General features: G+C 42.0%; 2 protein-coding genes and 1 long non-coding RNA gene across 4 annotated transcripts in view; 2 read left to right on the top strand and 1 right to left on the bottom strand.

The window, feature by feature from the left end:
• The window catches only part of LOC135580238 (uncharacterized), a 124,216-nt gene that overhangs the window by 45,538 nt on the left and 53,675 nt on the right, over window positions 1-25,003 (bottom strand). For both annotated transcript variants that reach the window (XR_010474640.1, XR_010474639.1), the window contains exon 6: window positions 22,987-23,123. This is a non-coding gene — a long non-coding RNA (uncharacterized LOC135580238). The remainder of the gene's footprint in view (window positions 1-22,986; window positions 23,124-25,003) is intronic.
• Window positions 1,325-8,157, top strand: AHSG (alpha 2-HS glycoprotein). Its single transcript, XM_065073790.1, has 7 exons — window positions 1,325-1,600; window positions 2,986-3,096; window positions 4,309-4,393; window positions 5,273-5,436; window positions 5,726-5,839; window positions 6,626-6,706; window positions 7,548-8,157. Exons 1-7 carry the CDS (start codon window positions 1,397-1,399, stop codon window positions 7,824-7,826), a joined length of 1,038 nt encoding a protein of 345 aa, XP_064929862.1. The 5' UTR covers window positions 1,325-1,396; the 3' UTR covers window positions 7,827-8,157.
• On the top strand, window positions 13,244-23,706 carry FETUB (fetuin B). The gene is made up of 7 exons (XM_005506597.4): window positions 13,244-13,587; window positions 17,873-17,983; window positions 19,801-19,888; window positions 20,413-20,579; window positions 21,613-21,726; window positions 22,612-22,701; window positions 23,179-23,706. Exons 1-7 carry the CDS (start codon window positions 13,369-13,371, stop codon window positions 23,596-23,598), a joined length of 1,209 nt encoding a protein of 402 aa, XP_005506654.2. The 5' UTR covers window positions 13,244-13,368; the 3' UTR covers window positions 23,599-23,706.

The following is a 25,003-nucleotide window of genomic DNA, read 5'->3' on the forward strand; positions in this document are numbered from 1 at the left end:
CAGGAATGTCTTCAATATGCAAATCCTACTGTCCAAAACTCACCTCATCCCACGTAACTGAAGGAAATCATTCCATCATCTTAGTCTCTCCACATTCTCTGTCTTCATCACTTAATCTGTCCAACAGAACCATTTTATTTATGCTGTTTTCCATATTTTCAGATTCTAGAAGAGAGAGGCATGACTCAAGACTGCTTTTTTCAACAAATCTTTTAGCCCCGCTCGTCCTATCTTGCAAGCTGAGAAATACTTATATAAAGTGAGAACTTCTAAACATGCTGAAGTCCTCCTTTTCTTCTCAAATCTACAGCTAATTCCTGAACTCCTTGAAAATTACAACAGAGATTCAGATATTTTAAACCCAAAAGGGATTTTTACTAGTCTGAAGCCTGATCACCATCATAAAAAGGATCACAGAAACCTACTCTGAAATCCTCACAGGAAAAAACTTTTCTATTAGTTGATCTAGAGTTATTACGGTTTAATTTAAGAGACATTAAATGCTGGAACATCATAGAAGCTATATTCTACTCCACAGAATACTTTTGTTATCCAGTTACTGTTTTGCAAACATGTACACCGTGAATGTAAATATGAGCTGGGATCCAGCACTCCTGAGCATTTCAGAAGCAACACTCTCCTTAAAACTCTATTGTGCCCTGTAGGATCTTGTGCCAAATTCTCAAATCTGTACAGCATATTCCAGAAAAAATTCTACAAGATGCCTTTTTTTGCAAAACAAAATTCCTGGAATTAGTGGAAGTATTCAGATTGTTCAGACAAACAAAGACCTGATGCAAAAGATTTAGAAACTATGTCTCATTTTCTATTTCAAATGAATTCAGTAGCAAAAGTTGCTATATAATTACATTTACTGTTCAGTGTGATCCCTAGAACTGATTCAAATTCCATTTGCTAATTTATCATGTTACTGATCTCACAATTTAGACTGGTGTCTGGTGAGATTTGGACCCTAACAGAATGCGTCCTGTTTACAGGAAAGCTTAATTAGCACTAGCATCTCTATACATTTAACAGGAGAAATCATACTCCTCTTGCATGTGCTGTATTTTGTTGGCAGAAAAGTGTCTAAAAATTATGTTACCTTTTTGCTGACGCTTTCTTCTTTAGCTTCTTTAGCAGACTTTGCAATATCCTACCTGATAAAATTTACTTTGGCCAATATTAATCGGTCAGCTTGATGTCCTAACATTTACTTTTCTCTTTTGTTGTTTGCAATGCCTCTTGGAACTGGGACAAATATCAGACATGCGCTCATGCAAAGTCTGCGGTATGTACTATATAAATGGGACCCCAGTTCTAGCTGCCTAGCTACCATCTGAACAGTATCCTTAGATCTTCATTTCTGAAAGGGATTGGTTTTTTCTCAGGTGCCATGAAGGCACTAGTAGCTTTAATACTGCTTGTTCAGCTTCCAATTCACAAAGCTGCACCAGCAGCTCCCCCTGCTCCCTTGGGCTGCGATGACCCAGAATCTGAAGCAGCAGCTGAAGTAGCTGTGAGTTATATTAATGGCCACAGTCATCACGGATACAAGTTTGCCTTAAACAGAATCGAGAATATCCGCACGGTGCCCCAGGTAAGTGAGGAGCTTGTAGGCAGAAGAGATGCTTGGAAATGACCAACAAGCCCTGCCAAGGGCTGTATCCTCACGCAGGGTAAATCGACGTGGTTCTGTTGATTTAAATGGGGCAACGCCACCTGGTAGTAGTTGAGAATCCAGGTCACTGGAATTGGTCTCTCAAATAGCAGAATCGAGAGGGGAGAGAGGAATGTTCAGATATTTTTTTACAATGCTAGAAAGGGCTCAGTTTGCAGATATGCTTGCTAGGGCAGAGCTTTCAAAGTGCTGATTCATGAGCTCAATAGCTAATCTGGAGAAAAACTGTGAGGATAATCTTCAGGATGCAGGTAATTATTTATTTGCTAAATGCATACCTATCATAATTCCATGCTATTAGTGATTTTGTGCTAGGCATTAATTTTACCTAATATCCCATTGAGCTGACAAGGAAGCTGAATGGAAGTAACTGTGGCTTGTAGTCTCGTTTTCACTAAGATCAATTGCCATCATTGTAGTCATCTAGAAAGGCTGTAGAAATGGTCATGAACACAATGTATGCCCCCATTCAAAACCTTTGATTTTCTCAAAACATTGAAAACGGTCTCAAATATTAACAAGAATGAAACTCCATGGGTGTTTTCTACCTGTTACGAGAGGATACCAAAGTCTTTTACAAGAGACTAAACCAGACATTAATAAGATCAGAAGTGTGCCCACAGTTACCCCCACAAAAACACCGGTGACATTGCTTTGCTCATATCTGATACTTTTACACTAAAATAACTTCATTGGTTTAAAAAGAATCACTCATGACTCAAACCTCAGAGTCAATCTTGGAGCTCGGGAGCCTCACTTCTGCCCTTCCACTCACACCTTTATGTTACAGTTGAAAAGGTTCAGGAACGACCATAAAAGATCCTGCAGTTCATGAACATGAGTAGTGGGGCTGGAATTTAGCTGGTGCAATTCACTGTAATCCCAAGGGACTAAATGGGACAGGCCAAGGTGCACCAGTGTTTATTTGGTATCTGGTTATAGAAACAGAAAGCTTTTCATCCACAAAGCCAGCTGTTTTTAAAACTACCTGACAAAATACAATCAAGTTAACGTAAGAGAACTGATACACTACAGACAGGCTGGGCTTTCCAAAATTTACCGGCCAGTTCCTTAGCTGGAAAAAATCAATGTGACTATCTTGACTTACTCCGGTTAAAAATAATGGGTTTTGTTTTCATGAAGTTAAACAGTAAGGTCCTTTTCAGTTACTCTTGTGCATATGTGGAGCTACCCAATGACAGTCAGCAATAGAGACCACAATGCAGCACCAGAGAAGAAATCTGGTGATGTTTTACAAAGTAGTTACTACAATTCCTGTTGTTTTTTGGTTTGTTTTCCTCCAGGGACCGAATAATGACATAATATTTCTTGAACTTGACTTATTAGAGACCAAGTGCCACATTCTCGACCCCACACCTCTTGCAAATTGCACAATAAGGAGCTTAGCAGAACATGTAAGTATCTAAAACACTAGCTTGGCCTGAAGGTGCATGTTCAGTACATTGATGTTAGAGGCCAGGCTGTCATCAGTGAGATGTCCAAGCAAATGTTGTATCACTGTAGCAGCCTATAACCACCCAATCACTTGTAACTGCCTTGTTGATTCAGTTGCCTTCATGTCATGAAGAATTTCACTCCTGGATTTCTTTCACGTCTGTCCTGAAGAGGACAGATCGCTGTCAGCAGTTCATGGGGCCTTGCTTAGGGGCTCCAGACTCAGACCTTCGTGGTCAGCCCAGGTGTCACTGCCTTGTTGCAAACTCTAGAGAGGACAGGTTGTGAATCTATGCAAACTCAGCCTTCCCTTGGCTACACGTGGGGTGTTAGGTGGTGAAATTCCATCAAGTCCAGCCAGCTAGTCCTAGTCAAGGCTGTAGAAGAGCTGTTCCCTTCAGACTGGGCTCTACCTTCAAAGTAATGCTCAGCTGGAATTTACTGGCCTCAAATATTTTGTTCTTATGGAAGCATGATCCAACTGTGAAAAGCTTTCCCTAACAAAAGCAGTGGAAGTGTTGTCCGAGTACAGGCAGCTCCGGTTTCTAAGCAGAAAGCAGGGTGAGCAATTGCCAATTTCAACCTGCTGTTTCTAGAATAGGGCCAATTCACAGAGCCTGTGACTAAATTTGAGTCATGGTCCACCCCTGTATTCACCAGGGCTCAGATCCCATTTTCCATCGCGGGGGAGGTGACTGTCACTGTTCCCTCTTCCCAGTGACTCCAGCTTTGCCTCTGACGTCTCCTCCCTGCTCGGAGGTGTGTGTGAGCCAGCCCGCACAAGGCCGCACGCTCTGCTGTTGCCATGGCCACTGTCCGGCCGAGACCCGGGAGAATGGTATCAAACAGCCCCGCAGAAGGTCTTAATTCTCAACTATGCATACTCTTTGCTCTTTACGAGAGAGGAACCTGAAGCAAATGCCCATCATCTGGCTACCTTGGCACTTCTGCTACTTTTGAGATGCAGATTTGGATCCAAATTCTGCAGCTCTGCTCTGCCCTTTACAAAATCACAGGCACCAGGACACGCCTCGCGGTGCCTTTGCAATCACACTGATTTTGCCAGGAACACTCAGCCAGGATCTGCTCTTTTGAATTTAGTAATAGTTGCCCTTTCCAGAAATTCCTATTTATCCAAATGATATAACTCTTTGATTTTTGTGTCTCTCTAGGCAGTTGAGGGGGACTGTGATGTCAAACTGCAGAAGCTGGCTGGAAAGTTTTCTGTACTTGCTAGTAAATGCCACTCACATGCAGGTAAAGACTTTTTTTCCTTCAGGTTTGAATCTAGAGGCTGCAGTATTATCATAACACTTGTTACACTTCACTAGCTATCCTGATTCTAAAATGGTGGCAAGTGCCGTGTATAAATATTGTATAAAGAATGACAGTTAATGAGTTTTATACACCCAGCCATTTTGGAAGTACTTTTTCCCCTTTTCTGATTTCATTCACCTACAAACACAGCCCTCTCCCTTTCCTCCTCTTTACTATGCCAATTAAGATACTATAAGTGTACCTGGGGAGCAAGTCCCAGATTTAACCTACACATTGCTGGTATTGGGGCTTTTCACTCAGGAGTTTAACCTCAACAATTTGATTTCTTGTTGATTTTCAGAGCCCCTTCGCTTATTTACTAAACCCAGCATTTTCAATATTGCCACGGGAGAGCAGAATTTCTCTTCTGCATGCTCTGTCTGAGATCTCTCTGCTCTGTACAACATGTCATCAGTACTATTTACAAAACTGGGGAGTGGAGGAAAAAAACACACATTCAAAACACAATTCCAATAAATTAAAATATCTTCATTTTTCCACCATTACTTGTGTGAACTGAGACATCTTTTCACTCATGTCATGGATAGTTTTCCAGGAGGAGAATTGATTAAAACCTGAGTAGGAACATAATAATGTGCTATTGAAGTCCACTGCACTTTTGCTTTGCGGAAAGTCTTGAATGGCAAAAGTCGTGTGAAATAGTGCCATCTGTAGTCTGCACTGCAAAAAATCCCCGCGCTATAATTTGGGACAAACCATGAAACAGGCTTTTGTGTGATTGAATGGGTCACTGAATAGTTGCCTTTCAAAACAACCTACAGGCTGATCAAGACTTAATCTGTTTGGTTCCTCCTGCAGACTCCAGCGAAGATGTTCAGCAGCTGTGCCCGGACTGTCCACTGCTGGAGAGTTTGAATAACACTGAGGTATTGGCAACAGTGACAGCTGCACTCAGCAGCCACAACAGCAGAACCACAGGGGCTCACCTCAGACTCCTGGAGATCGGAAGAGCCACAATCCAGGTAATTGCTAGAACTATGTCTAGCCTTCCATGTAAACAGGCTAATTCTTCTGTGGTGATTGTGCGGTGCCAACTATTATGTCTGCAAACAGATTTAGCTTGCTCTAATTTGTTCTGCTGAATTCCTCTTGACTTCCCAAGCATTTTGTGTTATTTTAGCCACAGGATTCCCTTTGACTTGAGTGGGAGATGCCGTGCTAGAAGCCACAACATTTGCCTTTTATCTTTTCTCAGCAGCTCTGCAGTTTCACAGTGCACAGTCACTTAAACAATTCTCCTGTTTTTATCAGCATGCACCGGCGCATATCGTCTCCGTTGAGTTTGCTGTGGGTGCCACGAACTGCTCAGCAGCAGCAGCTCAGGATAATGTGGCGGCTTGTCAACTGCTGCCCGACGATCAGTCTGTGAGTACGCCAGCGTATCGGTCCTGATCTCGCCAGCTCCAAGGCAGAAAAGCCACACGCTGTGATGTGCTTGTGCTTGGGCAGGAATAGACCGTTGTGAGGATGAAAGTGCCAAAGTTGTGCACCGTCATGATACACTTTTCAATACATAATTCCTAAAGCTACATCACGCCTTTCTCTCTAAGGTATCTGGATTGAATCCCGATGTATTTGAATATACTTCAAAAAGGCTGGAGGACAAAAGTGTCCTTAACACAAAATATTTTTAATCAACAGCATATAGGTTATAGTTTACTCTTCTTTACATGAGCACCTGAGAAAAACAGGCTCATTTGTACCGGACAGTACATAAACACGTAACAAAATGGCAAACTGTTTCACCTTCCAACAGTTCAAGTGATGTCAGCGTGCTTTGTTTTGATATGTAGGCTCTTGAGAACTATACCGTATACTTCATCAGGCTAAAATTCTTTTGTTTCTGATGGAATGGAGTCCTAGGCAGTTTTAATGGGTGGGAATCCTTTACCTACATTCCCTTTCCCTTCCTCATATCCAGACATACAAAGGATCTTACTCTAGAAGAATACAGGAGTTTCACTTATTTGCTGGTTATGCATTTAATCAGCTTGGCTTTTGAGTCCAACTGACTAAAAAAGCAAACACTTTACAATTCAGATAAAACATGAGAACATGTGGCTACTTCTAAGGATACTGAAACTAAAAATTGTAATGCAAATCTCCTCTATTTTATAACTATTTTCTCTTCACTATGTTCTGCTTTGCCAGGATTATGGTTTTTGCAAAGCAACAAGGGTAATACAACCCTCACAGGACCCCAGTGTGGATTGCCAGCTCTACGGACATCAGGTACCAACTCCAGATGTTCCCTTCCTTTCCAGAGTATTCTGGCCAACCAGTGCTGTTAGAAGCAAATGCCCTGAGTTTACCCCTTTTACTGTAGACTACGTTAGCTCTCTGTGATTACTTGAGTTTAACTTTGTATCCTAAAAACAAGGTAAGATAGCTCCTGATTATCCTTTGGATTTCTGTGTCAGGAATTGCCACCTCTGCCATCCATGTTTGACACGGTTTGTCATCCTAAACATCTGGGACCTTCCCACATCGGGTAGGGCAAAGGGAACCAAACTCTGCTCATCCAGGGGGATGAGAGATGTGAAATATAAATGACCCACCATAGTAGATGTAATCAGCTGGGGTTTTTGCTAGTAGTCCTTAGACATGACTGAATTTAGGGACCCTGAGCTGCCCTACTATAGCAAGAGAAGGGAAACCTACATGCACTGGACTGGAGGGCTCTCCAGGTATTTCAACTCCCGTTTGGTCTGAGAAGGGGTGGCTGGCAGTGGAGTTCTTACAGACCAGCACTCTTGGTAATGCAACAGTAATTAGCGGACTAGGAGGTCTACAAAAGAAAGAATATGACAGTTTGAATGTTTTGCCAGCTGCACGGGTGGCCCTGAAAGTTCACCTAGCACAGAATTTGGTGCTTACGATCCACCAGATATTTAAAAGGAGATCCTGGGTTCTGTGTTCAAATGACAATCAAACTTCTGTGATGGTCAGAAACATTTTGTACCTGGGTTGGAGGCCTGTAGTTAGAAACAGGGTACCCAGTAACATAGCAATGACCTGTATATTATAAGCCCCAAGTCACTGAACACAAACACAAACTGTTTTTCTTTTCCAGCCTGGAGTTACCTACTTTCAACCAGGTCAAGGTACATCAGCAGGACTGGTGCCCAGTGTTGTACAAGGCTTCACAAACCATAACCTCAGGCTTTCCCACAATAACCCTGTTGCATCTGAATCCAGCTCTTCAGAATTTCCTTCTTCCGCGCTCTCAGCAAAATCTGTAGCAAAGAGAGCAGTTGCCGAGGTTGCTCAGCATGACAAGGTACCTCGCCCAGTTGGCTTTGTGCCTCCTCCTCCTCCATGCCCTGGAAAGATTCGCTATTTCGACATCTAGGCTGTGTTACAGACACAGCAATACAGCTAACTGAAGGAGCAGTGTGCAGCAGCACACAGACCACAACATCAAGTGCACGCTTGACTCTGAGCCCAAATGAGTTCTGCTCTCCAGAGGCCAGAGCTGAGGCTGGGATCTCGCAAAGGCCTGCTTCAAAATATAGGTGATTAGAACATAGAGCAGTTGTTTTCTCTACGTATAGGGATGCTTTAGTTAAAATACAGAAGATATTGTTTCAATGAAACTGTTGTAAGAGCTGTACAACAGTTGTAGCTTTGTGATAGCAACACCACTCAAAAGGTTACTTCACAATAAAGTGTTCAATAGGAAAGCTTTGGTACCTTCTATCTGTATATATTTTCATTTAGTTGTCAAGTATCTTCTTCACAGCATTATGAGTCATATTCTGGGCTTGATTTCAAAAACAGTAATCTCCTGCACTTCTCATCAGCTTCACTGGGATGTGTGGGTGCTGAGCACTGTGGAAAATCAGGTCAGTCCTTTCTTTTGATCGCACGCCAATAACACTAAAGAAGTGGTGGGGAAAAAATGTACTTTCCCTTTCCACTGTACTGTTTCCTGCCATTTATCTACTTTTAATATTCATCAGAAGTACCTCAATACTTCCGGACATGGTGTAAGAGCATCCATGCCTATGAAAAGAACAAAGAATCAGGACACATTCGTTGCTGCGCGGGCTGGAAGCATCAATCCTGCCAGCCACGCACATGGGCACGCTCTGTTTTCCAGCAGATACGCAGGTGTGATATGATCCCGGAGTACTGTAGGGCCTGTGTGCATATGAAGGAATACCAATTCAAGAGAATATAAATATACTACAGCCATGTATCTCATATAATAGGACCCAGATAGTGATGCCAATTTACCATCGTCCTAGCAGTCAAATCTTCCCCAAATTCTGACACGTTAGAGGCAAAATCTGTTCTAGGTAGAGATATAATAAGGGACAGGGGCCGGAAGGATCTTTACTGCCAGGCAGGCTGGAATTCTGCAGGCCCGCGGGAGCAGTCTCAGAGACAGTCATGAATCTTTAACCAGGAACAGCACTTGCTACAAGATAATTATCATGCAGGCAGCAAAAGCTGCAGAACACATGTCATTTCTGCACTGTTTCAAATAACCTATCCTGTTCTCTTAGTTACAACCTTCCAGTATTCAGTAAGCAACACAACACTTGTTCTTGGTGTCAGTGTGACAGGTTGCTATACAGAAGGGTTCTGCTCTGCTGTGTCAATGGGGAAAGGAAAAGCCATAGGCACTTGCACCAGTGCTTCAGCTGGCTGTGTGGAGGGGAGAGAAAAAAGGAAATCAGCTCAGACTCTACAAGCCATAGTCTAAAATGCTGGGCAACATACCCCCAACAAGCTCTCCCCATGAAGGCAGCAGCTCTCACATTTCAAGAACACGCTGAGCTCCTGCACAAAGTGTGTTGCGGGCAGCGGCACAAGCTGCTGCCCGTCAGCTGCTCAGTGATTTTTTGACTGTCTGTAAAGCAGTGACTCCAGAATGTTCTGCGTGCAGCCATTCATTTTAAAAGTGCTAGTACTGAGCTGTAAAAATTTGTTGAAGTGGTAAGGTAGATGTTCATCCCATCCCACCGCACGAGACACAGTACAGGCTTTAATGAAATGGCTACTACGGTGCTCTGTATTACTATAACATCAGATACATAAGACTGAGTTTTTAACTCACCCGGATAAATTAGTTTTCCTAGCTTTTGTGCTTTTAAAACTAGGAATTGCCTTAACTAAACCACACAAATAGTCTTCTATATAGTGAAGTGGGCACTAAGTTACAGAAGAGATGGTGTTTTCTAGGCTTAGAAAATTCCCTATCTGATGGCAGAGACAGTATGTTTATAAAACAGATTCCTGGCCATGGACATCTCTGAACTCCTGAAATGCTGCGTTTTCTTGTTGCCTTTTCCAGCCACACAAAGCAAAGATATGTATCAGAACATCTGCAGCCTCCATGCTTCACAGATGTTCTCCTACACCTGCTGTAACTACTCCATCGTTTCATAAAACAGGCAGGAAAAAAAAAAAGGTTAAAAAATAAAAGAAAGGCAGAATTGCTCTGTGCATTCCAGTAAAGTAGCTGCACCTCATCTTCTTTCTCCTTAACACTTGTCTCCTTAAGGATGCATTTCACCCTCTTAAAGATACATTTTTCACGGCAGTTTTGAAGCAGTCACTTTGTCTCTCCCTAGTATGGCCCCATATTCAGGCACCTGGATCTTAGTAACAGATTCAGTATTTAGTAATAGTTTCTTTGGGCAATGAGTGGTATGAAATGGCAATACATGAAACACAAATGCCTTCTTCCCTGAAATGCAGTGTGAATAGTTTTGTCAGGTCTGTATCACTGCCTGACAATGTTTTTCAGCTTTTTCAAACCCTGCTTTGCTGAGGCATATGTACTTCGTGTGCTGCTTTGGTTGGACATGCTCAGATTTCCCAGCTGTGTCCATGTTTTGAGGTCAGCTACTTCAACAGAGAAATTTTTTCCTTTCCAGTGGGAGGAAGAGTACAAAGAACAGAGTCGGGGATATAACAATTCCCCATTATAAGAGGCACCGACACAGCCAGTACTAACTGGCACCCATCTCCATAGAAATGCCATGTACCGTAAGGATAAAGAAAATGAGTTATTATCCTTTAGCCACAGGGGAAGCATTCCCAGGCACAAGGAACAATGTGAGTGAGTCTGCATTGCTGCTTCTGCTGTGCCTGTACTATGGCTACAGCAGCATTTCTCAACATTCAGCCCTTGTAGCCCTTCCCTCCAGGACACAGGCCGCACATTATCCCTCTCTCTGAGTTTGCAAAGCAACTGGCAACACGCGAGATGGTCTGGTCCAGCAGCTTTGTGTCCCTCCTGTCCTGCTATCTGAGTTTTCCACCTCTGCCACAACCCTCAGAGCTAAAGGGACTCAGTGTCATCCAGCAGGGAGCTGTGATTACAGACACTCCCAGGACAGAAAATGAGGGCCAGGAAAGCAGTTATCCAGCTTCTGATATCCTTCAAGGTGAAATATTGCAGAACTGCCCCACAGTAGATAACCAATGACTTTTACCGGGATCCCCCCCAGGTAATGGTTGTTGTCACTTCTCCAGATCTTCAGGATAACAGCTATTTGTACAGCTATTGCCCCATCTCCAGCATGGAGTTCCTGACAGGTTAGCCACGAGGCACACCACTGTCATTTCAAACTAAAGCTTCTCCAGGCAGAATTATTTTCCGTGACCCTTTTTCATCTGTACTCAGCAAATCACTTTAGAATCAATAGTGGTCACAGTGCAGTCTCTTAGCTGGCAAATCAACCTCCAAATTCAGCAGCGAGGGGATAAGCCAAAGGTAGGAATAAAGCTGCACAGCTCAGCGTGTGCTCTGTGATACTATGGGGGAGCAGCTGAGTCCGTGAATGCTCCCCCAGAGTCACACTCTCCAGTCACATCAGGATTGTATTATTTATTGTTGCTGAAAACGAACGAAAGCAAAGCACTGAATAACGCTAAAATAATTAAAATAGTGACATTGCTGGACAGATTTCCATATGATTCTCCCACGGCTTCCTAGAATTTAAACTGGTAGGCTGTGGCAGTGCTCAGAGAAGCCAAGGAGTCAAAGATTAAGCAGGTGGGACTCTTCCTTGAGCCAATTCTGACCATACAATATAAGGAAGACAATAACACTGAAGAAGATAGAAAACAAAGCTCCTAAATCATCTGGCCAAGAGACAGTTATGGGATAAATAGCTGCAGTTCAGAGAGGAGTCTGGACTAAATCCAGGAGAGCTATGCAAGGTGATGTGTACTGGCAAAGAAACAACTGGATGTACATATGCATTGATCCAAAGGAAAAAGGAATAATTTACAGGCAAAAAGAGATCAAGAGGTGGCATAAGAAGGAAGGCACCAGCTACAGGAAGTCAAATGGAGGCTGTTCGCCCTCCATTTTATGTAACATGCTCTCTCTTCTTTGAAAAGTTCTTTCTCTTAGATTCTGCCTTTCAGACCTTTGGCACTGAGACGACCATAATCAGTTCCAGGTCCATAACTTTCTTACAGACCACCTTCCTCTCCCCTCCCCTCTCAGCATATAATTTCAGATGGTTCTTATTTCTTCACTAAGTTTGGTTCTCAGGCAATAAAAATGCAACAGCATGTTACAATTAGCGGCAAAGTTCATATGCAAGTGTACCTGCCTCTAAACCCCCAGGAACATAAAGCCAGGTGTTGCCAGGCAGGGGCTGAAACCAGGTGTAGTCAAAAGGTTAAGATGGGAGGAGATAAAAGGAAATAAGACTTGCTCTTTGGCATCAGAAGCAACATGTAACAAGGGCAAGTTCACAGCAGACTTTGCACAATGTAGCAGTGAGAAGGAAATCAGAAGTTGGGGAGAGATGGGGTGAAATAGGAAGTGTTCAGGGCTGGGGGAAATCAGAGTGCGGGTCAAATAGCGGGTAGATGTTAATAAATTGAGAGTTTTAGGCAACAAAGGATAAGTGGACCAGAGTCAAAGCATTGAGAGGGATCAGATCCTGAAATGGAGCCTTCACTAGTCTAAGACCATTTTGATAGCCCTGGTTCACTTACTGTCTGTTTCCACCAGCCTCTTACTGCAGCTCATTTTGCACCATCCCACTAACAGAAGTGAAATCTTTGGGGTGCAAACAAAACGTATCACAGCTATGCTACTATGTTCAATTACAGTTAATATCAAGTCCCAAGTTAACACAATGGAAATTTCTGCCTAAAAGCAGACACCATGATGAAAACATTAATTCTTTGCACTGACTTAGTATCAGGTTATCTAAGAGTATCTAAGGGCTCGAGCATGCCATTCGTCCACAGGCTTCTTGTCTGGACATGAACCACGTTTTGGCAGCTTGGCTTGGGCAAAGGGCTCACATTCATCTGTAGGCATCCAGCTGAGTAGAAATGCTCAAAGAATAAACCCAAACCAAGCTTTCTATCCCAGCCATCCAGCCTGCATATAACGGTGAGTCAGCGTATTTCTTTACAATTAGCATTTAACAAAGTGGTCCTTATCCAGTTCCCTGATCAAATTACTGAGACCTTTGTCATTGTCTTATTTGGAGAAGAACTGGATGACTGACAGAAGAGAGGTGGAGCCAGACCTGTCCTGCATGTAGGTTTATTTAAGCAATTCTGGTTTCTAAAGAAAGCAGCTTTGTGTGTATATTCTTGTCCCTTGCAATGAGGTCAAAGCTACACGATCTGCCCAGTGAAGTGTGAATTGAAGATGCAGAGCCAGAAGGAGAAAGTGCCCTTTGGCCTCAGAGGAAGCAACAAGACTAACATAAAAACTTATAATCATTGACTTAATGTTTGCTGTTGCAGCTGTAGGTTTAAAGGTCATGGTCAGTATGTAATAAAAAGAGGACACAAGTTTATAAAGCAACACGGCACCATCACAAAAATCTGCTATTTTGTGCAGGTCAGCCTCTCCATACTGACTGACCATCCTGATCTGCTGCACTGGTTTTCTCGGCAGGATGGTTTCACTTGTTCTGCTGCTCTTTGGCACGCAGGCGCTCTGCTCCTGGGCTGCCTCCCACGCCAGCGAGGCACGGGCTGCCTTCCTTTCCCCCCCCTGCAACACCACTGCAGCAGAGGAGGCTGCAGATCTGGCTCTTCGCCAGATCAATGCTGACCGCCGAGAGGGCTACGTACTCCGTCTCTACCGAATTTTCAGTGTCCAAGAACATCCTCAGGTAAGTTACCTGCTTGTTCTGTATCTGTTTCTCCCATGAAGAGCCCTGTGACTCTCAGTATTCCCCAGCAATATCTATTTGAACTAAGAAATATTTAAACGGGCAAATGTAAAGTTACATTCATGGGACTCCAGAGGCCATGTCAACTTTATGCACAGATGACTAGAAACAGTTTCAACACCACTGTGGGCAATTAGAGAGCAAATCTCAGTCACGATTCTCTGCTGCCTGCCCCTGGAATAGCTCCAGGCATCAGTTCATATTTGGTATGAGACACCAGTGCTCTGATTTAATTTCATTTTACACCTTCCTCCCATTGCCTTGAGCAGCTGGAGTGCAAAGGCTATTAAGTCATTGTGCGTTTTGCACAAAAGATGTGAGCACTAACAGGGTAAACACAGCCAGCTTGGGACCAGGGAATTCCTTCGCAGACCTCTAAATGATGAGTCATTCTCCAGAAGAAATCTGAGATCAGTTCAAGTGCAAAAATTACACTGGAATACCTATGGAATATCACTCTTATGTCCTCAAGTATCTTATTTCTCTACGTGTGCTTAATTTATTACTATTTTGTGTTACCATAGCTGAATCTACTGGCACTAACCAGAGACAGCCTGACATGAATGCACAAGGCCCATGGCACATAAGGCACCATGGAAACACGCTCCTAACATTCCTTGCCATGCTTGCTCACTTCCTATAATCTCACCTGAAAGGCTGAATTCTGAACCCTAAAAGAAAATCAAGCTCATTGCCAGACATTTGAAAATCTGTACTGGCAAGGATGTGACACTACTTTGTGCTGCTGTCCCAAGGACATCTTTTCTGCAGACACGCTGTGGCCTCCAGCAACCTGAGATCTCAGGACTAAAGCCGCAGCCTTTGCTGTGCTTTGCACTGTGTTCTCTGTCTTGCTTTGCTCAAGTGACAGAATGTGCCCACTAAGCAACTGGATCAGGTCTCTTTAGAACGTTTTCCACATGGGATGTCTCTGAGCTGGCCCAGAACCCACATGGCCAGTCAGGGGGTAAGGTACTTAGCCCCTTGTCCTGGGGCTGTTTCCTCCTGACAATAATTAGAACAGTGCTATGACCCCCCTGGAGTGCAGCACGGTGGGTGCAGATGTGCTGTAAACTATTTCATCCATCTCCCTGCTGCTCCCTTCACCTGTGCCAAGTATATCTCAGCACAGGAGAATTTTGGTCTTTGTGATTGGGTCTGTCATTTAATTCCCTAGAGACTTAGGCTTAGGGCATACTTTGCTCATTGTTTTGGGGGGGTTTAATTTACTTTTATTCTTATTTTTTTGCATATTATATGCTTATCCTGTAAATAAAGTGTTTGAAAATGTGTTACTGCAGTAACACATTAGACAATCTAAAACCTTTGTCATATTTTTGCCACTTCTGGGACTGGGTACGTACAAAGCAGTCAGCTATGTCAGGGATGTTCATGGAGGGAAACAACCTTATACAACTTTCTATTACTCTCCAAAAAATAAAGAAATCTCTTTTTTCTTTTTTTAATCAGTCAGTGATCCTTCCTCCCCTTTTTTTTTTTTAAATCCAAAATTCAGGATAAATCAATTTCAAAGTTACTTCAAATTCAGATCTGCCCTTAAGCAACCTATGGTTCAGTCTTGCTCTAATTGTAACTAATGAGCCATCTGGTATTAACTTATATGTAAGTAGGACAGAGTCTTTCTTTCATACAAGATACTCACAATTAACTTCATTGACAGGCAACATGCCAAAATATTTCCTTTCTTTCCCTTGCACCAGGTCACCGTGTCACAGAGATGATGCTGGTTAGTGCTGCATCTCTGCTGGCCCCGGCTGCTCTGCACCGTGCGCTGGGCAGTCCCAGCGGCAGCAGCGCTGGGGGAGGAACCTTTTCAGCCATGCAGGAAAGATAAAAGTTTTTGCTCAATACTAAGCAGATATCAAAAGGCCTTTGCATAATAGTCTTCTAATGAAAATTAAAATGAGGATGATGAAACCTTCATCCCAGTGGAGGATGATACGTACAGAAGCAGGCAGACAAAAAGATGTGTAGATTTTATAATAACCTCATTTGTGCATTAGAGCTGATATTATACAAGAGAGCTACAGGCAACAGGAAATATAGTTTGGTCTACCCTGGTTGCATTCAGTATTTCCAACATCACTGAGCTTTACAATCAGTTTTAGTGATTCAGCTGCATAAACCCATCTAACATCAAACACATTTAATTATAAGAACATTTCTTTAATGAGATATGTGTGTGCTTTTGCCTCCAGAATACCTGAACAAGCAATTTGAAAGCTCAAGTTACCAATCCCAACTTTGGGACTCCTTAAAGACAGACATTTTTCTTAGCTAATTCTTCTTCATGCAGAAAAGTCTTAGCGATGTTTTTTTTCTCACAGAGGATCTATTTAAAGTTACAAGCTTGGACCAAATGCTAAAAAAACCCACTATTTCAGCAAATGGCAATTGCTCTTTGACCAGTCTTACTTTCTGATTCTTTATTTAACTTATATCACCTACCATATTAAGCAGATATATCATCATGGTATTTATGCACCTTGTATGTAAAGAGAAAACTACGATGAGTTCCTTGCACAGAAGGATCTGCGCAGCCAAGTGTGGGGACTCTGCCAGGGCACCGCACACAGTGCTGCTGCACCTCGGCTTCACTCTTTGTCAAAATAGCTTTTGATCTTTTCACAACCTTCAAAATAACAGTTATAATTAAACCTCAGGATTAGTGTAAGCAAATCCTGAGAGCTCAGTGCAAGGCATCACCCAGTTACTTCACAGAACACTTAGGGAAAAAAGAGGGTATGAAAACACAAGAAATGGGATAAAGCATGGGAAGTTGCATATGTAAGAATATAACTTAGAGACAAAACTAACAAACAATTTACTTATTTTTCATATTTATTTTCTATTTATGTTGTTCTTTTATATTTAAAGGGTTTACTATTACATTTGCAAGTACATATGGTAGAGATCACATAAAATCACCACCACCATCTCTTTTCAGAGATCTCTATACTGTGTGACCAGAATAGTTTGTATCACTCAGTCTCCTTAGAACTCAAGAACAGATACTCCTTAGTGTTTTTCCAAGCAGTATGAAAACAAAAACCCAGCAGTGTTCCAGCCTTTAGGTGCCCTATTGACTGGTCTCTAGTTGCTTTTAAACAGAAATCAAAACTGAAGCCAAAATCGTACAGATACTGGCCCCAGACTTCTACAAGACCCTTGGCCCATAAAGCTTTTTCTCCATATGTGCTTGAAGTCAACTTGGAATGAATGAAAACTGCTCTCGTTCTGTTCTGGCTTTACTCCCTCTTAAGCAAAGACACAACCTCGGTCTATACATGCAGCTAGCACACCTAAGTTCTTTAGGATGTGTAAATGACAGCTGCTCTCTTTCCAGCTTTCCACTGCAGAAAATAAAATATGATCCTATTAAGCTGTATCCTTGATAAATATCCTGGGAAGGTGCTTACCTATGTCTACAGTACAAGCAGAATCAGGAGCTGCACGATCTCATCTTTTGGTACTACATAAAGGAATCACTAGATATCTGAAGTTGTACCTGTCCCTCTCACATGGAAACATGTTTGCCCAAAAGTTGGCTCCTAATGGCTTTGTGCAGCTGTGCTGCAGCGAACTGAATAAAGGTTTCTGGGCTTAAGCACAGGGTCAGAACTCAAGCATTCACTGGACTGAAGCTTCAAAGTGAATCAGAGACATGCAAGGTCTCTCAAAGCACTTTCTGATATCTGAGAGAATATTTAAGTTGTCTGCATCAATGCAGTCGTTGCCTCTTTACGGCAAGTGCAAAGCATCCATGCTCTAAGAACACACCACTCTAAGAAATAAGGTATTTCTGTTTCTAATGCCTACTGAGAATGTTCCATATTAGCGGGTTTTTATTATTTGTGATATTTATCGTCTCATTCTTATTGAAGGCAAAATAACCTATCTTTCACATCTTATCGTAAAATGCAGTTAGGTTCTGTTTGGTACCAGAATCAAAAGGATAAAACTGACTCTAAAAGGCTGTACTTTAATTAAATCTGGCCAGACACATGACCAAGCCTGTTCTAACAGGGCCTGAATTTTACCTGATTTGCCACCGTTGAGAATTTGTCCCACAGAATGTTCAGTTTTCAGGATATCTATGTGTTCCACCTGTGTGTTTTGTGCTTCTCCATCTCTCTCTTTCATGTGTCCCTACTTCATTCTGTACAAAACTGGGATATGATTCTTTCTTTTTTGTTGCTTTCAGGAGATCTCTAGTTCTGCCTTCTATCTCGTCTTGGATGTAGTAGATACCGAATGCCATGTACTCAGCAAAAAGTTGTGGAAGAACTGTAATGCCAGACCTGCCCATGGAACTGTAAGGATTTCATTTTTTAATTTAATCTCAGGTATGATGAGTTATTCAGGTACTACTGATGACAGCAAAATCCCTGCACATGTATTTTTAGTAGGCAGCAGAGTTTAGAAAAAATCAAAACCCATTTTTAAGGCCCATGGTTTCTTCTGAACTTTCTAATCAGTTTACAGACTGTAAGATTTAGTTTTAAAAAAATTGAAAATTTAAATAATTTTTTTCATCTGAGCTAATAAGCAGACATAACGAAATAGCTATGCTAGGACACTATTTAGAATAAATTGGTTACTTTTTATAGCAACTCTGTGAGAGTTTATTTTAAAGACAGCCTGTCCAGAAGGAAATAAAGTCACTTTTATATAACATGCAATTTTTGGCTTAGATTCATTCCGGTTTTATCCTGACAACTTTGCAAAAAATTCAGCTCACCTAAGACTGTTGCTACAGGTGACCAAAATGATTCTGTCAAGTTAAAAATAAAATCTTATAAAATGAAGAATGATGAGAAAGAAGCTTCACATTAAAAAAAAAAAAAAAAATTGGCCTGGGCTGCTTCTTAGGTCAATAAGTTTTCATTTTTATATGAAAAACTGGAAAAAATAAAAAGAATTCTGCTCACTTCTGCTTACAATGCTTTCAGCAGGAAAGTCAAGAAATGTGTGTCCTAGAGGCCTTGATCATACATGTGGCAATATTTAAGAGGCACTTGGACAATATACATTCAACTTTTAAACATAAAGGCACAATGGATATTAATAGGCCAGTATATATTTATGACATAAATTCAGAGTTTCTTTGTGTGCAAGGGTGATCTTACTGTGCCACAAAACTGATTGAGGGTTTATCCTACCACTCTCCTTCCTTACCATGGGCATAGGTGTCCTGGGTTTGGCTGGGATAGAGTTAATTTTCTTTCTAGTAGCTGGTATTGTGCTGTTGTTTGAATTTACGTTGAGAAGAATGTTGATAATACACTGATGTTTTGGTCGTTGCGGGATAGTCAAGGACTTTTCAGTTTCCCATGCTCTGCCAGGTGCACAAGAAGCTGGGAGGGAGTAAAGCTGGGACAGCTTTGACCCAAACTGGCCAAAGGGCTATACCTTACCATAGACGTCATGCTCAGTATATAAACTGGAGTTGTCTGGGGGCAAATCCCTCAGGAACAGAGGAGCTATTGGTGTCATGGGTGGTGAGCATTGTGCATCACTTGTTTTGTATATTCTATTGTTATTATTATCTCTTCCTTTGCTGTCCTATTAAACTCTTCTTATCTCAGCCCATGAATTTTGTTTTGCTTCTTTTCCCCTTTCAATTCTCTTACCCATTCCACTTCGGTGGGGAGGATGAACGAGTGGCTGCATGGTCCTAGTTAATGGCTGGAGTTAAACCACAACAATAGGGAAAGATGGGAAGCTGGAAGACCAGTGACTGGATCCAGACACCCTGGGCTGATCTCCAGGTTTAAGCTCTCTGGGTTCCAGACCCAGACCCAGCTCCCAGTGCAGGGCCTGGCCAGGGAAAGCATTCTATGACACTTGGTCACTACTTGGCTGCCAGAAGCGTGGCCTTGTGTAGGCCATCCTGCAGCCAAGACCTGCACCTGTATTGCTCAGAGTTACACCAGGGGAAGATCTGGCCTTTAATTTCTAGACGAGATACTTAGAAATTTGCTTCATTACCATTTGAGTATTAGCACAATTTTTTTATTGAAAAGAATTTCATGACTGCAGGGAGAAAATGAACCACTTGCTGTCTAGTTACTAGATGATCAGTGCAAAGGGTGCAATATTAATTGTTTCTAAATGCTTATATTGTTTTAGGTTTATGGTCAATGCAAAGCAATTATCTACATTAATCAGGCAAGAAATATTGCTCATCTGAATAATTATGAGTGCATTTTACAACCAGGTATGTCTTTGTTTAACACACACACTTTAAAAGAGGTCTGGAAAAACACTCTTTGCCATATAGCGTTCCTTTAAATTTTAATTGTACTTATAGCAGCACAGTGTCTCCATTAGCTTTCAGCTGTCCTGATTTTCTCAATTCAATGATCATAAGTCCAGTGTGGTCCTGCAGTGCAGTAATAACTGTTTTCATCTCTGGGAAACCCAGCAGAGCATCTATATGAGCTTTTACCCTCTGGTCCAAAAAGCATTTTTATGAGTTTGCGAAAGGCAAGTAAAACCAGCAAGCCCACTGACAGTAGGCTGAGCTTTTTTCTGCAGTGTCTCTGCAACATTTTTATGGGTCTGCAAATTCATGAAGATGCAAAATCATTGAATGAATCAAGCCACATACTGTTAGTCCAGGCAACTGGTGGACAAGTGGGTAGGGTTGAGGGGCACCGATACATCTACGGTGACTTACACTATTAACATGTTTTTATGCTTATGTTTCCTCTAATGACATTCCTTTGTTTGAATTAAAAGTTCCACCCAGATATATTTGGTCAGTATGTCCTGACTGCCCAGTTGATGATGATCCAACTGAGCCCAAATATTTGGAGGCTGCTGTTCAAAGCCTTGCCAAGTTCAATGAAGAGAGTGAACAAGCTCATTATTTCTCCGTGCTTGATGTCACAAGAGCTTCAATGCAGGTAAGCCAAGGCTCATCTGACTTGCTTTAGCCTTCAAGAAGTACGGATCCACCTGTTACACTTTGTATGATCTGTGTCTTGCAGATTATTTAGAATTTATATATATATATACACATACATATATATACACACGTATATATATATATGTATATATATTTTTATATATACATACATACATACACACACACACACACACATATATATTTATATATATAGTATGGAGAATACTTCTATGCAGAATTCTCCTGGGAAATGAGGATCTGCATTGATTCAAGACTTTGACTCCATTTAGTGCAAAAGGAAGGGCTTTATGTAAAACTGAAGACACAGATTTGCACTGCAAAGTTTAGGAAAGCTTCACTGTGAGCTCTTTCTTCTACGATCACCATGACTTAGTGACTCCCTAATGGAAAGTATTTAATAAAGCACAGTCAGCCCTTCCAGCGCATACCTGTAACTCACTGAATGAGTTTAAAAATTATTTAAAACTAATTTTAGACCACCAGACTTAAGGATCTCCTGGCTAAATCCTGTTTGTTTACCACAGTAATATCCAGTCTCTCTAAAATTCATTATGTATAGATAGTTCTTTATCTCAAACTGTTAGATGTTACTGCAATACAGTATTTAATCACCCCCATTTTCTAACGCTGAGATACTCACGTTTCAGAAATAGAAAATGTGATCCTCCTCATTAAAGCAGCTACAAATTATCAACAAGGCACTGAAGAGGGTCTTTGGATGCATAGATCTACGTGGATGCTAACTTATTACGAAAACTAAAACCATTTCAACTATAGCTAATCCACAAGTTACTAGGATTGTGCATATTTAAGTAGTAAAAAATACCCAGGCAAAAAAACAGCACAGGCAAAAATTCATTCTCCTCTAATACAACCAACACTAATGTCCAAGTATAACCTGCTCCTGCCACACTTATCACAAGTTTTACATCTACTTCAAGGTCTGTAGGATTCTTCCTTCTTCCTGACACATGTACAAGGTCTAATTGCCACTGGTCTCTCACTAACAGTGGGTGATTGGTCCTGCATATTTTGTAGAGTTTTTAATTCAGGAGACATCCTGCTCCAAAAATGACACCATTGCTGACATCTCCAAGTGCAAGCCACTTTCATCGGAACTAGCTGTAAGTACTTTTTCTTGTATAAACACCTATTTTTCAGATACTATGATTCCTCAATGAATACTTGGCCTACCCCTTTGGTTCTTTGCAGGCAAGAATCAAAACCCACAGCTACCTTTTTATGGCTTGTAGCTCTATACTGTCTTGCAACTGTACAAAGTGCTTTACAATAGAGAAAACATTTCAGTAAGAGTTCTGAATTCTTACCTAGAGGTCAATGGACAAAGAAAACAGAAAAAAAAACACCATCCAGAAAAAGGCAAGGTAGCATTCACTTCACAGAAGTGAATAATTCTTAAGGATTTCTTCCAAGTAAACAGACACAGACCATGAATCACAAACAATGCATAAATAGTATATTCATACTACAGTCAGGTCAGCTAAGGAAAACGTTTAGGAAAGAAGGAAAATGTTGTAAGAGAAGCTAAAAGACTAAATGGGCATACTGCCATGAGATAACATTTCAAGCCCCATCTTAACTGAGAGGCAGCTATCAGAAACAACATTTTTTCATGGTTTCTTTCATTAGTATGGTGTGAAATTGTTTTTGCTGAAGAAATGAGATTATGTTCTGTTAGACAGCTTACTTGCATGGGGATATTCTGCTGCAGAACTTCAGGGTGCAGTTGTAGTTGGACCCTAAGTGACCAGCTTATTTTTACCATCATGTTACCTAATCCTCCTTTGCAAACACAAAGCCTGTTTCACAATGCTGCCTGCCTTTGTAAGCTTGCCAATCCCAAAAGAAAAGTTTGACCAAGCTGCTTATCCCGACAAATACATGCAGAAGTTATAACTATTCAGCCTTTTATAATCACTTATTCTGCAATATAGGAGCTAAGTATCAGTGCTACAACATGAAAAAATTATTGTGTTTTCTTCTTCCAGCAAATAGGTTTCTGCAAAGGTTCTGTAGCAAACAGTGACTTGCAACATGAACAGTTTGTCACAATATCCTGTGAAATCTACAATCTGCAGGTATTTCTTGATCTAATCTTAATATTGCAAGAGTAATAATCCTTTACAAAACAAGAATTGAACTCTTGAAAGCCCAGCCATTTTTAAGTTTTCTTATTCACAAAGATGTGAGCTTCAAGAAAGTGATAAGGCCAAATCAGGAAGAAATCTGTCTTGTGATAAAACAGACTATCGCTAGGTGGATAAAAAATCAATAGAAAATGTATAGAGTCAATCATACAGAATGTGTTCAGAACGCTCTACATGGAAACTGTAAATAACAAAGAGCAATAACTGTGCAGTTACCCCAGTTTCAGGCACCCATCTCCACGGGCACTAGAAGCAGCTCCATCTGTCTGTTCTTTGAGCTTCTGTTCCACAGCTGGTCTTGGCAGACTGGAGTTGCAGCAGATCCTCAGTGCGAGGGGTGACCTTCTTCATATCTGAAAGAATTTTTAATAGCTTCAATATAGGTAATGCTTATTGCCTGTGATTTAGGATCCTGCCACTGAAGAGGGGAAGCAGCAAGCTAAGCAGACACCTGGAAAATCCAGCCAGAGTCATCAACAAGCTTTTCCTTCAGAAACCCATCCTTTCTCCCCATACCTAGAAAAAACAGTGGGCTCGGTTAAGATTCTACCCGCTTCAACTGAGGATACGTATTTCCAAAGGCTACCAGAAAGTCAAACCAAACGCAAAGATGGAAAGCCAGTTCTACCTGAAGCTGTAAGATCTACATCCACTCTCGATGGACAAAAGACCCAAGTAGACAAATCAGACTTGACCAACCCAGTCACTGGACCAGTTATTCTCCCTTTCCCTGAAGAACTTTCTCTATCAGACTCATGCCCAGGTGAAGCAAAGGAGGTAAATTCCATCCTCCAGCCTTTGCTGCCTAAAAAGTATACCAAAGTCTAGCCAGCATCCAATCACCTCAACTACCTGCAACAAAATAACAGCCACAATGGCAACCCAGTCTTTGAATTTGTGTAACATCTCTGAATAAATAAATTGCTTATTACATCATCTTTGGAGTTCTCAGTTTTAAGAAAGCACAAGAATAGATTAGAAAACTAAATTTAACTGAGGTATTTGCCAACAAAATAATTTGGCTTTTAATTCTCAAATTCATCCCATCAGTAAGAGCATGAAAGAAAAGTTCCTGCAGAGGGTAAAAGAACTCGCAGGGCTGAAACAGCCCAAAGGCATCAGAAGAAATATCCCCAGAAGCCAAATTTTGTCAGGGAACAGTGTGGGACGGCTGCACCCTGAGGGATGGGGAGCCAGGCTGGCAGGGCAGCCGCCTGTCCCACGGTACCTGCCAGGCAGACCCAGGGCTGGTCAGCTCAGAGGAAGAGGCCAGATCACCATGAGAGTTCATGGGTGATGAGGTAGGTCTGAGGTCAAGCCAGGAATGTGCATTAGCAAGTCGGGGTTGGGATCAGGTCTGGTCACGGTACCCAGAGTCAGACACAGCCCAGCGATCTCCATGGCCTGTCTGCCTGGGAAGGCGGGCGGCAGGTCAGCATCTGGCTCTGGATCCACCGTGTCCATGGCCAGGCACAAGCACAGCTGTAGCACAGAGGAGCTGGAGCTCAGGCTGCGGCCAAAACACTCCAGCATGAGCCCGAAGCAGCTCCTGTGGGAAGGGGAGTGGGGTCAGCCCTGGCCATGGCCCCCCCACAGCACTGCCTGGGAGCCTGTCCCCAGGGTCACCCAGGGGAAAGGGGACAGTCTCAGCTGGGCAGTGCCTGAGCTGGCCCTGAGCCCAGGGAGGGGGGACACTGACAGGGCCCTCCCAGAGCCACCTCCGCTGTAACGGTGCACAAGAATGAGAACTTCAACACTCTTCAGCATTAACAGCTACAGGGGTTTTAATATTTTATAGGTTAAATTCCTAATTACAATGTAATGAGCTTAGCCAATTTTTTTATTTCCCATGGACGATCTCAAGAAAGATTATTTTTCCCTAATGCTTTATACCCTCACTTAAAGAACGTGGAAAAGGCTGCCCATTTGTGAAGCCTCTGCACATAATCCTGCTGGTGGAGAACCAAGCCCAGGCTATTCAGATTCTTATGCTTTACTGACCCTGCTGTGCAGGAAAAATGATGATTTACAAAATCAGCCTAACTCTTTCTTGAGATAGGTCGTATTAACTGCCTTATAATAAAAACCACAGGGGCACTCTGCAGCCTGTAGCGAAGAAAAATCAATTTCACTAAAGACAGAAGTAGCAATCGTACTGACAATAACAAATATAAATACATGAGAAGAGGAGAAGAAGAAAAAGAGCGAATACGGGGAAGAAATGTCATTTGTA

The sequence above is a fragment of the Columba livia genome, chromosome 9, assembly GCF_036013475.1.
Source record: "Columba livia isolate bColLiv1 breed racing homer chromosome 9, bColLiv1.pat.W.v2, whole genome shotgun sequence".
In the NCBI taxonomy this organism is placed as follows: Eukaryota; Metazoa; Chordata; class Aves; order Columbiformes; family Columbidae; genus Columba; species Columba livia.

What these genes read in the sequence shown, in the direction of transcription:
- AHSG (XM_065073790.1), top strand. Translation starts at nt 1,397, where the DNA reads ATGAAGGCACTAGTAGCTTTAATACTGCTTGTTCAGCTTCCAATTCAC. An exon ending in TAAATGCCACTCACATGCAG is followed by an intron (nt 4,394 to 5,272) that starts GTAAAGACTTTT and finishes TTCCTCCTGCAG; the next exon opens with ACTCCAGCGAAGATGTTCAG. An exon ending in GCCAGCTCTACGGACATCAG is followed by an intron (nt 6,707 to 7,547) that starts GTACCAACTCCA and finishes TTTCTTTTCCAG; the next exon opens with CCTGGAGTTACCTACTTTCA.
- FETUB (XM_005506597.4), top strand. Translation starts at nt 13,369, where the DNA reads ATGGTTTCACTTGTTCTGCTGCTCTTTGGCACGCAGGCGCTCTGCTCC. An exon ending in TCACAAGAGCTTCAATGCAG is followed by an intron (nt 20,580 to 21,612) that starts GTAAGCCAAGGC and finishes TCTCACTAACAG; the next exon opens with TGGGTGATTGGTCCTGCATA. An exon ending in CACTTTCATCGGAACTAGCT is followed by an intron (nt 21,727 to 22,611) that starts GTAAGTACTTTT and finishes TTCTTCTTCCAG; the next exon opens with CAAATAGGTTTCTGCAAAGG.